The 15,799-nt window shown below is 42.4% G+C and overlaps 1 protein-coding gene across 2 annotated transcripts in view; it reads right to left on the reverse strand.

Moving 5' to 3' along the window:
- Positions 1–15,799, reverse strand: part of hectd2 (HECT domain containing 2) — a 59,174-nt gene that overhangs the window by 4,815 nt on the left and 38,560 nt on the right. For both annotated transcript variants that reach the window (XM_004570636.5, XM_004570635.4), the window contains exons 15-21: positions 15,243–15,307; positions 14,916–15,009; positions 11,305–11,379; positions 6,842–6,929; positions 4,854–4,960; positions 1,397–1,512; positions 249–392 (exon numbers count right to left, since the gene is read on the reverse strand). In XM_004570636.5, the coding sequence (XP_004570693.1) occupies positions 249–392; positions 1,397–1,512; positions 4,854–4,960; positions 6,842–6,929; positions 11,305–11,379; positions 14,916–15,009; positions 15,243–15,307 (689 nt within the window). The remainder of the gene's footprint in view (positions 1–248; positions 393–1,396; positions 1,513–4,853; positions 4,961–6,841; positions 6,930–11,304; positions 11,380–14,915; positions 15,010–15,242; positions 15,308–15,799) is intronic.

The following is a 15,799-nucleotide window of genomic DNA, read 5'->3' on the forward strand; positions in this document are numbered from 1 at the left end:
TCTAACCCGAAAAATGAGGATGGAAATGAAACAATTTTGTCTGATCAAGACACTCGATTTATTCTTAAAGACTGATTATGCAAACTGTTCAAAGAGTCTGTGTTTGTTCCCAGAGGCACCTGCAGTCAAGTGTGCAGACCTCACACAGGCAGGCAGCTCTGAGGACTGCTCCGTGTGCATTATGTTTCAGAGCTGACAGTGTGCAGCCCGAGTCCTCGTCTTAATATGGCAGTTTTTCAAAAACCTACCAGTCGGTCGGGACATCAATCTTGGCGATTTTGAAGTTGAGGTCGGCCATTCCTCCGACTGGAACGCGGTCGCTCCCTGTGGCAAAGTGGAGGAGCTTCTTTTGCAGTTCCAGAGGGAAGGCCAACACCACGTCCCAGAAACATCTGCAACAGCACGAAGATCATATAATAAAATAAACAAATCAATTACAGAGACTCGGAGAGGGGAAGTGGATTCTCTAAGGGTTAAAACGAGAAAAGAAACACTTGGACGCTCGCTGTCATTCAAACAGTAACTACAGAGAGAGAAAAGTCAATAAAATAAAAAGGAAAAATGAATATCATGATCACTGAGAGCCCTGCGACAAACTGTCCGTCCCACCCCGACCCTGGCATTGCTCCCGTCCAAACTTACTTGCTTGTAGCCTTCAACGTTTCTCGCTTTGTTAACGTTTAAAGGTGAGTTCGATCGTGTGACATCATTTATATGATTATTGCAATCTTTATGTGTGTGGTCGAGACACCAACATTAGTTGACAAAACAAAGCGCAAAATGAAACTTTAATCAGACAAACACTAACAAGAATTTTTGAAACTGCTGGCATCACAGCAGGCAGACAGCACTGAAGTTGTATAACAGGCCTGCAGCTGCTTGTCAGCAGCACACTGAGTTACAATATCTGCGGCACACAAGTGTCGGCATTTTCCTCCCTCACCGCCACAAACAAAGGCCTGGGTGTGTGTGCGTGTGTGTGTGTGTGTGTGTGTGTGTGTGTGTGTGTGTGTGTGTGAGTGAGAGAGAGAAAAACAAGTGAGAATTACACCCTGCGAGAAAATGAATCCAAAGCAAACATTTGCACCCTGCACACGTTACTTCCACCTTATTTCAACAAACAATCAGAGCTGAGGAGAGACAAAAAGCGCCGTAATTCCACTTTATGGTCTGGAGCGACAATAAAAGTCAAAGGAGCCGAGCAACAGTAACATTTTAACGGGTGCGCTGACCTCATCACATTATGTAATTTGTGCATGGAAAACTTACAGTGGGGTCAGCCTAAAAACAGAAAATGTACAGAGGTTCTCTGTCCAAGCAGAGAGTGGGAGGTATGTGTGGACTTCCTACGCAGCAGTTAGCTAGTGTTAGTAAACAGGAAGTGCTGGGGTCGTACCGTACGGTGGCGTCGGTCTTGCTGTATCCTTCGTACTGAGCAGCTTTCTGCAGGGCGCTCATGTCGAGCTCTGGACTCCCGCACACCAACATCTCCACCTCCTCAGGCCGAAGCAACTGCAAACACCAGACGATAAAACACAAATGATATACGATTCAGAAAAAAACCTCAGCCGCGATGTTTGTTTTCCCACATTAATGTTCAACACAACACCAATTATTCACACATGTGTGCGGCTGTAATCTGCAGCTGTCTGGTTGGTGGGTAGTTTCCTCCTTTATAACAATTTCATAAAGGGGATTTTGTTTTGTAAAATATCCTCTTTGGTTTGTGTTCAGGCTTAAAGTTACTTAAAGTTGTGGTGTTGTAAACTGGTGTTGGCTGAACAATACAAACTAACTGACCAGAAGGTTATTCTGTTCATGATGTTGGACAAGAAGTCACATTAGGTCAATAACCAACATGTCGCATCATCTTCAAACTATTCTGACGTGTCTGAGGTGCAATGATTCGGCACACTTTGGTCTAATTCTAGTTTCCTGCAGGCTCCTCCAGCCACAGCCAGAGAAAGACTGGAATTTTTTGATCATGAGGTCCATCTGTTTTATTTCCTAATAGAATAAGACTGCATGAATTTCAGTCTTATTCAATTAAATCAATTGATGCAGTTTTATTTCTGGAAATCATATGAATGTGGGCTGGAGCACCCTGCTCAGCTGTTCTTATTACTGCACTTCATGCAGTCTGAGCTTATGTTGAACTCTGTTTCTTCAGTGCTGTACAGGTTACACAAAATATGTACTAAATGGAAACAGTCCCTAAATTACCGATAAATATAAACTAAAGACAAAATAAAACAAATATGTTTAGCAAACATAAACAGATTTCCATTTAATAAGCAGAATTTGACATTTTAACCTTGGAAGTCTAAATGTTTTAACCCACAGAGCTGATGTCACTATACAGAAGCTCAGCAGCCTTGCCACATACCAGCTTCTTCTAAATTAATAAACGAAAACATAACACCACCTAAACACAGAATCGCTTCCGCTGCTCGGGCGGTGTAAGTGAAGCTCAAACAGCAAACGAGGAGGAGAAACAGGAAGTCTCGTCAGAGCTCAGCAGCTGATAGCATCCGATGTGTCAAACAGTCAACTTCACAGGAATCCAGTGAAAGTTTCACTTTATTTTCTATAAATGAAAAATAAACTGCCTGCAAGGTGAAAGCAGGTTATGAGCACGCAGCCTCATCCTGACCTATCTGTGCAGGACAAAGACTGAAACAGCGAACCGCAAAGAACGAAGGAAAACAAACTGATCTTGAGACATCTGACCAGTTCACTTAGCTGCTAGAAACTCCATCAATACTCAGCGCACAGACGCAAAGTGTGAAACCCTCAAAGCCAAACACGCCCCCATCAAAAATACTGTAGGGCTGTCTCATCACATCTTGAAACGTCAGCGGGTGCGGACGTGACTCAAAGACTGACAGTAAACGGAAGAGTCAGAGTCATGTCAGAAAAACTGAAAAAAAAAAGGTATTACTCAGAAGTAGGTCAAACTCACGTCAGCACATCAAAACATCACTACCTGCTTTTAGGAAGTCAGCTCAGATAGACGGCGAGGCTTTTATTTTTACTTTGTCAGGATAATCGTGTTGATAACAGCTTAACAAAATAAAATAAAAGTCATCATACTGGGAAAATAACAGACGCTGAACAAATTGCATTTACTTTATTTCTTAATCTGAGCAATTTGCATTGATCAGGATGGATGTCGATCGGCTTATCCAACGCTGTGGTCCAAAGAGAGGCGCTCTGATGTTCGGACATTCTCAAAGTTAACGAGACAACATCAAAATTAATTTGCATCAATTCAATCTTTATGCTGCTCGGAGAATGATCGAGTCCAAGTGACGAGGCACGTGTACAGTGATTTATTCTGCATAATAACCTCAAAGAAAACCAAGTTTGGTTTCTACACGACTCAGCTGGAGTGAAGGAGTATCTCTGGGTCTTATACATGACAGAATAGGCGTGTGTAGTGAGAGACTGACAGGTGGATTATGGGTGCAATCTGTCATCATACGGTCTGTTATGGTGACGATACGTGGTGCTGTAAATAGTGGCCAAAAGAACAAGACGACAGATACCATCGATGGAAATGAGCTCTCTCTGGGTTCAGCTTTACAGACTGAACATGCTTCTCTGCTGTGTTGGCAGACAGAGAGCTGCACACAGCCCTTTCAGCCACTGTCTGTGATTTTCATGCTTTATTTTTCATCTTTAATGTTCATCTCATGACCCTGATAAGGTGACAAACTCAGTCATTCGGCTGAAAGAAAGAGAAAGACATGATGGTGTAGGCATGTCCACTCAAGAGGCAGGCCAAGGACACTGGACGGTTTGTGTCTCTCACCTCCAGAAGAGCTGGAAGCGCTGGCTCATCTGGAGGTCTGGGTATCTCTGATTAGACTGCCGAGTCTAGGAATAGTTTGGCTGACTTGTTAATGTTTTATTGTAAGTTTAGATAAGACAGGAAGAGCTCTAGACTTTTGGTGTACTTGTAAAATTAGTTGCAGAAGAAGTGCAGTAAGCAAAGATGAGTTAGGCCAGTGTTTCCACATCAGTGTGTGTAGATTCCCAGTGATGTAACTTTCCTCATTGTGCACTCCGATTTGTTGTAATGCAAAAGCTACTCCAAAAACCCAAAACCAAACACCTGCTCAGCCATCGTGTCTGCAGTCGTCTGCACCCACAATCACAAGCAAATTTAATCCAGTCCTACAGTGACTGTAAACTGAAATGTATATATCACTAAACTAATCATAAATGATCAAAACCATCATAGAGACATTCCTGGAAAAGCACACGGACACGGCCATTTTTTCCCAAACTGATATAAGGAGGCCAGTGGAGCGAGTTCGAGCCTGAGACCTGCTGCCACTTTACTCTTTACAGTTTGACTCGTCGTTTGTCTGACCCAGATTCAGACTCGGCTGATAAACGGGGGTCAAACTGGGCAGCTTTATCTCTAACTGTAAGAAAGACTGTGGGTTTGACTCCATAATCTAAAACGTCCTACGAACACAAAAAATAATCAACGCATGAGGGTTTTCTTTCCTTCACGGTTGCTGCTCAGGAAGCGATAAATCTTACATGACTGGCACTATTTGAATTGTTTCTCCAGCAAATTTATACACAGTTTATCTCGAAACAAACAGAGAACTGGTATTTTGAGAAGCCCTTCACTGGATGGAGTGCACAGTTTGGCCTGTTCTATCTCCCTCGAGTTTAATTCGAATGTTTAAAATGTGACAGAGAAATATTTTAAAGGTGCCATGATCAGGTGGAAGGGAATGGATGGGTGTCTTTGCGTAAGAGTCTATGTTAAGAAATGCTTAAGAAAAGGATAAAGCATATTGGTCTTTAAATAACACATTTTGTAGCAGACTCACCATGAGTGCGTCCGATGCGCACACACTGTGGAAGCCGTGGTAGAAGGCAGCAAACTGTTTATAAATGGATTTATTCAGCAGGAAGTCGACATAGAGCTGGACATACTCTGTGGAAAGAGAAAAAACAGTTTGATTTCCATTACAAACATTTGCCCTTCAGCCTTGGCTCCTCTGTTCAGCAAACACAGCGAGAGGGATGCTGGTAACGAGTGGGCCCGGACCCCAACAAGAGCCACTGGATGGAAAATCAAGTTTAATAAGAGAAGCAGAGTTGATGTGCTCAGCTGGACTTTATCCCCCCAGGAGGAACAAAGAGGCTTTTTACCTGAGCCAGGTTTCACTGCTCGCATGGAGTTAAAGAGCACAGAAGGCGCAATAAAGGCGTTCCTCAGGATTACACACTCGAGACTCTTAAAGACTGCAGGACAGTAGCTCTCTTTACATTAATGAGGATGTTGGATCACAGAGCTGATTTCACGCTGGAACAATTTCGTCACTAAGTGCACTGCATTAAAAGTTCAGAGACTGCGGAGTCTTATATGAATCCATCAGCCCAGCGCTGAAATATCTTTCCAGCTATTCAGCGAATGCTCATCCGAACCAATCCGTTGATTTTACATCCAGCTTCTTATGCTGCATGCTTATCAGATGATGGTCTCAGCATCTACTGAATTTGCTGCCAACACTAACGGTTCCCATGTGGTTTGCCACTGTAGTTTTCTGGGAGATCATGAAGACGGTAGAAAACTGCAGACACCCGTCTACCTGCAGAGAGCACCTGCTGCCAGATGGAGGCTTTTTACAACACTGTGGGAAATGTGAGTCACTCTTGCTTGTGTTGTTGGTCAGTCAGCCACAGAGAAGAGCACAGTCACAAAACACACTGTTAAAATAAAAGAACAGGAGAGGAGTGTGCCTCCTTCCCTGTTCTGGTCCACTTTTGAACCCATAGTTGGTTCAAACCAATAGTTCAAACCAATAGTTACTGGTTCAAAAGTTTTGATCTAAGAAATACAGCTATCAAAACTTAGTCTAATAATCAATTTTGTATCTTAACTTTGTAACACTACCGTCATCTCATGTCTTGATGTTTCCAAAAGCCTTTTCATTTGCCTCAATTAAAATTAGAAACTCTGTTCTCTAAAATGACTCCAACACAGATGCCTGGCTTTCAACAAGAACAAGACCTCTTATGCTGACAGGACAGCCTGAGATCTTCAGGCAACGGTCCAGAGAGGCACCTAAAGGTGACTTTGCTGTCAGGTAATGAACTAAAGAAACCTGATTAATGTCATCAACAAAGTTTTATCAGAGAGCCTTTATTGACCTCATGTGATTATAATGATGATCCCTACGAGTGCTATAGTTTGTAGCTGTGTAAAAGGTCAAGTGCAGTGACTCTGCACATAAAAGGTAAAAACCATATCTCCTCTCAAGGTCATCTTCTTGTGCACCTCCGGATTGCTTTCAGCAATATATTTGGATCACTCTCTAAATGTCCTGTTTTGATCGCTGCGTGGACGTATCTGTGATCTCAAAGAACCAGTTTAAGTTCAGGGCATCAGGTCACGAGTGCAACCACCACCCTTTTATTACTTCCACAGTTCAAAGGCTACGCTGTGTACTGTTTACTATGAATTTGTCACCTAGGGTCAAACTGCCAAGTTGTACTGTAACTTATGAAGTTACTAAACTCTAAACCCTAGACTCAGTCTCAAATTTACTCCTACTACTTACTACTATTTATTATGACTGTGCCCTTCAGTGTTTGGCTATCTGATTTTCTGTTTCATACTTCAGAAGGTGAGTATCATCTGCAGCACAGTTTAGTTTTGCAGTACAGTTCATCCTCAATTAAAGGTACAAGTACTGCACTGCAGTTAAGGATGCAGGTTCATACAGGTACAAAATGCTCTTTGAGTGCCAGTGAGAATATCTGTTGCCTTGGAGGTGAGTTACTGCCAATGGTGACTGCAGTGTGGACTCACCCTTCCTGTTCTGCTTGGTGACGGGAATTTTGTCTCCTCCAGGCTTCAGGTTGTAGGATTTGACCACGCCCATCTCCTCCTGGAACACCTGAAACGCACAAAAATCAACATCACATATGCAATGGTGCACAAACTGTTGTAGGCCATCAGTGAAGAAAGCCCCGGCACTGGAACATCGAGTTGATTTTAGATCATGAATGTGTTTCTGCTTATCTTCAAATCAGCGCCCATATCAGCCAAGACTGCCAAAAAGAAACAACCAGGCAGTCACGGCGTGCTCACCGGTCTCGCTCTCTTACTTTGTTTTTCAGATAGTGGTTACTTTCACTTAACGAAAGATTAACAATGAATTTCTTGGCAATCTGATGCGAGGACAAGAATCCAGGAAGTCAGCGAGCTAGGTCAACAGACGGCCCACAAACAACTCATCGTCTCCATGTTGTGGTTTCATCGTGGATCGCTCAATACAAACATCATCAAATCGAAGAAAAGTTCCCATCCAATTAGATTTTTCTCCAATTGCTCCAACATATTTAATGAAGCCATGTAGAATTTGTCATGTCCTCAAAGTACACGGCAGTGGGTAGATTGGGCCTTTTTTGAGCCCTCATAACTTGTTAAAAAGCCTTTGTTAAAACCTGTTAGCAAATCTATTTAATTTCTATAATGGGATATATCATACAGTGTCAAACGTGTTATTGGCTCGGCTTGTTAATACCATGTTAATGGCTGTGCCGTAGAGGATATGAATAAGTGCTGGTACCAGGGATGTTTGATTTGGTTCTGATTAAAAACTGGAGTAAACTTAGAAAAGTACATTTTGAGTACGTCTTCAGGGTCATATCACCTTGTGTGACAAGCGGCTGGTAAAACAAGTTTCAGAATATTAAAGGTGTCATTTTTTCCTGCATTTTCAGACCAGGTTGCAGCTTCACCTGCAGCTTGTTTTTCCAGAATATTCGACAGATGCTCAATCGGATAGAGCTCTGGGGAATCTGGGCGCTGCGTGAACATGTTCACCTTTTAGTCATGTTCTCCAGATCACTGCTGAACAATGTGCAGAGTTTACCCGGGCACATTATCCTGCCATCGGGGAATACCGCGGCCACAAACCGGTGTACATGATCAGCAGCAATGTATATGTGCATGTTAAAATAGCCAGTGCTCAAGGTCTATCAGCACCTGACTGTCCACATGATGCACAAGAAAACCTGAGGCACCCTTCATTCATCGCTCCACTCTCACACTCACATGTCCATTGTTGTGGCTGCAGCAGCTCTTAGGTTTGATAATGATCCTCCGGCACAAATAATCCTTGAGCTCAGTGTGCACCAGTAAGACCTACAACACCTGTCGCCTCATCGACGCTCTGACACATTCACAGTGAGATTGTCAGAGTTGTTCAGACACTGATGCTGGACATTTTTCCTGGTTCCAACACATCGACTGTGACAGCTGCTTTTGAAATGAAATAACCACTGTGATGTGCTCTTACCTCACCTGTCGATGCTTTCAATGGGTGGATGAGTTTTTTAATGTTTTGGTTCCCCCGGAGAGATTTTAAGAAAAGCCAAAAGTCAAATGAAAAGACAGGGAGCTAATAAGGTAACATACTCACTGCCTTTACAGTATGTGTAATAGTTGTGCTTGTGCGCCTCATCATCCCCAAAAGGCTCGTTCAGAGCCAGGAAATGTTTAAAAATACACTTTCATTTCGGGTTTACAGCTATGGTTACTGTAGAGAATTTATTATTTCAGTGTAGCCTGCAGCATTGCTTACAGAGGGGTATAAATGCAGTGAAAGGAATACATTGAAGTAGAAACATACAAGAATAGGACACAGTGAGCCGGAGCTAACCAAACTGATCGAGCAAACTGTAAGTCAGTGAGTTCATGTGTAGCACACAGAGGTGCGACTGTGACCAGCCTGCAGCTCACAGGGAGCTGACATACTGGGTTAAAATAACACCTCCTCTCTGCTGTTTGCAGACTCTTTCTTCCCACACATGCTCCAGCTTCACCTTTAACCCCAACAGATAGCACGAAGCAGCCTGATACAACCAGACTGTTCGCTAAATATGCAAGATGCTACAAAATGCAGGAAGAACTCATTTTAAATTGTTTCCACAGGCTTTAAAACTCACACTGCAACCTCTCTGTAATCTGTTTGCAGTAATCTGATATTTAAGTCAGTGCGTAAACTGATGAACAAATATACTATTTTGTGCATATTCCAGGAAAATGAAAGACCTGCTTTGTCATGACTAATGCAGGAGGTTGTGAGCATCCTGTTATTCAGCAGGTGATTACATCTGCTGATCTAAACAGGAAGAGGGTTCTGAGGTTATTTTTTCTTTAAATTTAGACTAAAGGGTTTTTTTTGCAGGAAATATATTGATCCTATTGAAGTAAATTAAATGATTTTATTGAATTTAGTTAATTTTTGTTTTTGCTTTTAAGAGATGCAGCTACCCAAGAAAATGAGCAGTAGAAGATAATTTGACTTTTGAAGTTGGAGTGGACAATTCATGTACATGCTTCACCTGAAGTTTATATTCAGTGTCTGAATTAAAATAATAAATTTGACTATTTATTTAATAAGAGAGCATTAAATAAATAGTCTCAGGGCAAGATTACACAGCACTTTACTTTCTCTCGCCTCCAACACACTTCATTCATTCAGCTCATCGTCTTGTTCTGAGGCAGCTTCAGCATTTCACACCCAGCTGATCACTTCAATCAGAGGATTTGGAGCAGGGACTGGCTCCCCAAAGGAGAACCTGCCAGCTTCAGGATATATAAATATTCAACTACTAACTTGAAGGATATGGAACTTTGGGGGGAGGAAAGGTTGTGATTGGTCAGTCAGGGTCATTCCTTGTGACAGGGAGGAAGAGTGGACCACAGAGTCAGGTCTGAGGAACCTAAGTAGGCCAAGGGTCAGTGTGTGTGTGTGTGTGCGTGTGTGTGTGTGTGTGTCAGGAGCATGGAGAGAACTTTGACGCATTTTAACAGAGCACCAGGATGCTGCACTACTCCAAAGTCAAATGTCAGAAATGTGATATCCACCTCTGTTTCACATCCACCAGCAGCTGCTTCACGAGGTTCCACACAGGATGGCTGTCAGTGTCAGACACACAGACTGACCCATGCATGCGCACAGAAACACGCACACACACTTACTTGGTTGCTGGGAAATCTTTTTTGACATCCACAACACGAGTATGCACAGAAAGCAGCGACACTGTTGCCTTGAGGCAAGTATATCGTAAAAAATGAATGTTTTTATTTGTAGGGACACGTGTTCATTTAACCTCTGAGACTGGGGGATTTTAACCAGGAGCATACGGGGGAATGACCCCGTTAGGGCCAACCTCTGGTGGCTATTTAGCACTTCTGTGTTGGTGTTTGTCATCACAGGCTGATGCTTTAAAAAGATCAATAATCTGACTGAACCCTGAAAACCAGGTTTCCAAACTATTAGACAGTTTCAGACCCATCTGTACCAAGAAAGCACTACATTTTTAAATTTTTGTTACTCTGATGTTGTTAGTGAAATAAACGTTCATTCGTAGTTTGTGTTTGACATTTGACTTCCTGGCTGGACGTCATCGGTGGAACCGATCCATGTCACCCACTGCTCTAAAATTACCAGAGCAGTCACAGCTGTCTGTCGCCACCTTCATACACTTTAATCTTGATGTCTGTGGTGTGTTACTGTGTGCATATAACAGTTCTAACAATAGCTGCTTGGAAATTTTCCATGTATTGAGGTCTCTTTCACATCATTAACAACCGGAATCAATAAAATCCTGCAGTCAGGTAATCACGTACACCTTTATTCAATTACAGTTAACAGCTGAACTCAATCCAAGAGGACAACAAAGGAAAGTCTTTGTCAGATTTTATACAAGTGGCATTTCTGCATTTTCACACCTTTTGCAAGAGTGGAAACATGTGCGGAGCAGAAGCTATTCAACATCACAAATCTCTGAGCTTCAGGGCTGTAACACAACAGCAAGTTACTTTAACGACTTTAACGAGGGCAAGTCACATCACTTTCATTACCACTCCCCTTTTTTTCAAAGCCCAAGATTGGCTTCTTATAACTTGGGTTGAACTGTTATGAGTGCTGAAAGCAAACTGAATGCAATGCTGTGCAGCAGGAAGTTAACGAAGTAGCTAACTAAGCTAAATGTCAGCCATGTTAGCTGTTCTGTTGCCTTTTCTGGCTCATTTTCATTCTCCCAACAACAATTTGGACGATCGTTGGCTGCAACTGAGCGCACAACAGGAGACGAGGAACTGTCTCTAAAACCAGTTTGTCTCTTTGCTGTTGTTTTCATGTCCAAATTGCTAGCCTAATGTAGCAGAACCCTGTAGTTACCACTGGTGGCCACAGGGGGCACTGTTGACTCTGCTCAGCAAATCCTACACAAGCTGCTTTAAAAGAAGAGTTTTACCTGGAAGGTGAGGTAGAAGTCCTCTTCCACATTTCCCTCATAGCTTAGCAGCTCTCCCAAACCGTGAGCCAGCTCCTGCAGATGGACACGAGAGGTCGAGAGGTCAGAATCAGGAAACGCATGAATGAGTTGCAGCATTTTTCATTTCTGTAAGTCACAGCTTTTGTTTGGTGTTGATGGATTGGAGGGAAAACTCTGTGACTGCAGGTTAGGAATGAAACAGTGTTTTTAACACACCCTCTTCTGACAGAACACGAAGATGACAAATGTCTCACACAGTTCGCCTGAGGTCTGAGTTCTAATGAGTTTAGTCTGGTTATGCCCCACCTCAAAACGTCGACATACCTCAGAAGCAATAAATTAAAGCTCCGCTGAGCTGTGAATAATGACTCTGACGCCGATATCTGAAATCAGTAATGTGGGGACAAAGAAGACCCGAGATGGCACGGAAGCAACTAATCAGTACATTTATTTGTGTTTTGTGTCGTTACGTCATCGTCCTTCTGACTTACGATTGATTTTACAGTTTTAAGGCGCTCTGAGGCAAACACGGTGAATCCCACTGGTGTTTGGATAAAGTCTGTTCCTGGAGAGTTTCCAGAGTTATGGTTCCAGCATCAACTCAGGCCTCAAACTATATCTGATTTCCTGCTGTTACACAACTAGGGACAGTTATAGCACCTGTGTGTTTGCGTGTGTGTGTCTGTGTGTGTACTACGAAGGAGAGGTTTGACCTTCATGAGGACGAAGGTGTTGGATGTGAAGCAGCTCGTGTATCGGATAACTCGGACTGACCGTCAGGAGATGTTTCACGATCTTTCTGAAGGTCTTTACGTATGAATGAACAAACGAATGACAAACATCTTTATTATCTCTTGAAGTCACAGCTAAACTGCACGGAAACTGCAACTAAAATAACAACTACAGCAACTTTTGTGGCTAACATGGCAATTTCTGCAACTAACCCAACCATTAAAAAGTGCAGCAATATAAGCAAACCACAGCAACACCTGCAACTAAACATGGCACCTCTTCAAACTCCAGCAACAGCTGGAACTGTTGTGGCAACAACTGCAAGCAATCCAACTACAGGGAACTGCATCTGACATGGTGACTATTGCAACTGAATCAACTCAGCCTATGCAAACACAAGTACACATGCAGCAACTGTGGCAACATTTGCAAATGAACCAATATCTGCAGCAAAGCTTTCAACCAAGCACGGCAAATTCTGCAACTGACCCAACCACCATAAACTACTGCAACTAAGCAAACTATTGAAATTGCAGCAACACCTGCGAGAATTGTGCTGGCAACTACAATCAGTCCACAAAGAACTACAGCAACTTCTGTATCTTAACATATCAGTAACTCTGGCGACTCATGCAACTAATGGTGGCTACTGCAACTTTGCATGTCTACATCTGCAAAAAAGCAACAAGTACAGCTCCATTAACTAACACATTAGCTATTGCAAACTAAACTAAATCAACCACTAAATTAACCAAGCAAACGAGGAGGAGAAACAGGAAGTCTCGTCAGAGCTCAGCAGCTGATAGCATCCGATGTGTCAAACAGTCAACTTCACAGGAATCCAGTGAAAGTTTCACTTTATTTTCTATAAATGAAAAATAAACTGCCTGCAAGGTGAAAGCAGGTTATGAGCACGCAGCCTCATCCTGACCTATCTGTGCAGGACAAAGACTGAAACAGCGAACCGCAAAGAACGAAGGAAAACAAACTGATCTTGAGACATCTGACCAGTTCACTTAGCTGCTAGAAACTCCATCAATACTCAGCGCACAGACGCAAAGTGTGAAACCCTCAAAGCCAAACACGCCCCCATCAAAAATACTGTAGGGCTGTCTCATCACATCTTGAAACGTCAGCGGGTGCGGACGTGACTCAAAGAGCGACAGTAAACGGAAGAGTCAGAGTCATGTCAGAAAAACTGAAAAAAAAAAGGTATTACTCAGAAAGCAGAAGTAGGTCAAACTCACGTCAGCACATCAAAACATCACTACCTGCTATAAAATATAAAATAACAGACGCTGAACAAATTGCATTTACTTTATTTCTTAATCTGAGCAATTTGCATTGATCAGGATGGATGTCGATCGGCTTATCCAACGCTGTGGTCCAAAGAGAGGCGCTCTGATGTTCGGACATTCTCAAAGTTAACGAGACAACATCAAAATTAATTTGCATCAATTCAATCTTTATGCTGCTCGGAGAATGATCGAGTCCAAGTGACGAGGCACGTGTACAGTGATTTATTCTGCATAATAACCTCAAAGAAAACCAAGTTTGGTTTCTACACGACTCAGCTGGAGTGAAGGAGTATCTCTGGGTCTTATACATGACAGAATAGGCGTGTGTAGTGAGAGACTGACAGGTGGATTATGGGTGCAGTCTGTCATCATACGGTCTGTTATGGTGACGATACGTGGTGCTGTAAATAGTGGCCAAAAGAACAAGACGACAGATACCATCGATGGAAATGAGCTCTCTCTGGGTTCAGCTTTACAGACTGAACATGCTTCTCTGCTGAGAGCTGCACACAGCCCTTTCAGCCACTGTCTGTGATTTTCATGCTTTATTTTGCCACTTGGTGGCTGTAATGTTTTGCATGTTCCACATCTTTTGTGATTTATTCGCCGCGTTGTGCGATGTGAACTGTTTACAAAGAAACCAGGAAACAGCCTCTGACAGCACACCGATGAAGCCACAGACCCTCGGTATGCTTTACTATCAAATCCCAAAGCTGCGTGTGTGATAGACTTTATATAAAAGTGTGTGTAAGGCAAAGAGAAATTTACTAACTAGGTGTGAGAGAAACTGGGGGGAGCACTCGGCAAATGAAGCTAAAGTTTCCAACTATTTGTTACATCAACAGTTAAATGTGAATTTGACCAAATCAAAGAAAACACAGCGAAAAAAATCTTGAAAATCTATGAAAAATGAGCATGCACAGCTGTGGGCTGGCACACTGCATGAAAAGACAACCCAGCACTGTGAAAATTACACAAGGGAATGTGAGCGGGAGAACACATGAAGCTAGGTCAGAGGAATGCAGGGCACTTAAATCACTTAACCCCAATCTCACAACAGTGCATGGAGTTAAATTTAGACTCCTCAAAGAGAAGGATTATGGGAAAGACGAGGGTGAAAGGCGAGCCGGAGAGTTCATAAGTTTAACTCTGGCGCCCTCTAGTGGCGGGCAAGAGAAATGTAAGCGTGAAAATGGTTCAACATTACAAGATTTTAGTTTTCCAGAGTAATTTAACAGCTCCTACATGTGATTTTAAGAAAAGAAAAACCTAAACGTGTTAGTGTAGTGCAACCCAACCAGCATTCCCAGCTTAAAACACGACTTTGTGCCGCTGTGTCTTTTACAAAAAGTACCTTTGGCACAGCCTATATGTGCTGAGGGTTTACCTTCTTTTCCAAAGCATGAAAAGAAAGAGAAAGACGATCCTGTCCAAACACAGGACAGGTCCCATCAAGCACAATCAAACTGACTGAAGAGAACATAAAGTCAGTCTTTTTTATAATGAAGCTAATCTGAGTCTCTAACTAGAGAGCAGAAGAGGTGTAAATGAAATACCTACCGGCATGATCTGCTGCAGGTCGTCCAGGGTGGCATTTGCCATGCCAACGAGGGCATTTTGGTCACATGGTACAGTGGGTGGTGTGAGGAGCTTCCTGTAAGAACAGAAGAATTACAATTATTAAAGGTTACTTCATATTATTCTCTCTAAATGTTGGATTGTGACATCTGAAAAATCAGCAAAAGTTTCTACAGCATCTCTATGATTAGCTGCAACTCGTGCACAGGAAGCTTTTGCAGCTGTGAGGTGATCCATCGCTGACAGCAGCGTTACACTTTAGATTCTGCAGAAGAAGAAACACTGTAACAGGAATGGAAACTCACCCACCTGTAACAGTAGAGAGGGAAGTGGATGTCCAGCGCGATGCTGTTGTAAACAGCTAAGCCCATCAGCTGATCAGACATGAGGTTAAGGAGGAAACAACACAATAATGTAACGCAAAGTAAAAATAAGCTTCTCTCAGTCCTCGGGGGGAGACTCTGAATAATTATGGGTCTTTTTTGTTTTAAGTTTGTTTTCATCTTTATTATTAACTTTAAGTTGTCTATTATTGTATATTTGTTTTGTATTTTTCTGCTACACAAATGTCACTTAATTAATATATTGACTGATTGATATTTCCACGCTTAAGTTAAAATGCTTAGTTTAGTGTTGAATGTGGGCGAAACTGTGAAATTACTGTAAAAAAAAAAAAATAAAACCAACAAATTGAACTTATGAACAGTCATCTAAATTTTAGCAGAAGGGAAATGTAGGTCAGGGAAAACAAACAAACTGTGCCCTTCATTGTTTACCTGTGAGCTATCATCATGTTACTGCAAATATGCTAATGGTTACACGAGCCTTTCATATAACAGGAAACAACTTTTGGGGTTCTGAACCTG

Source organism: Maylandia zebra, linkage group LG13, assembly GCF_041146795.1.
Source record: "Maylandia zebra isolate NMK-2024a linkage group LG13, Mzebra_GT3a, whole genome shotgun sequence".
Classification (NCBI taxonomy): Eukaryota; Metazoa; Chordata; class Actinopteri; order Cichliformes; family Cichlidae; genus Maylandia; species Maylandia zebra.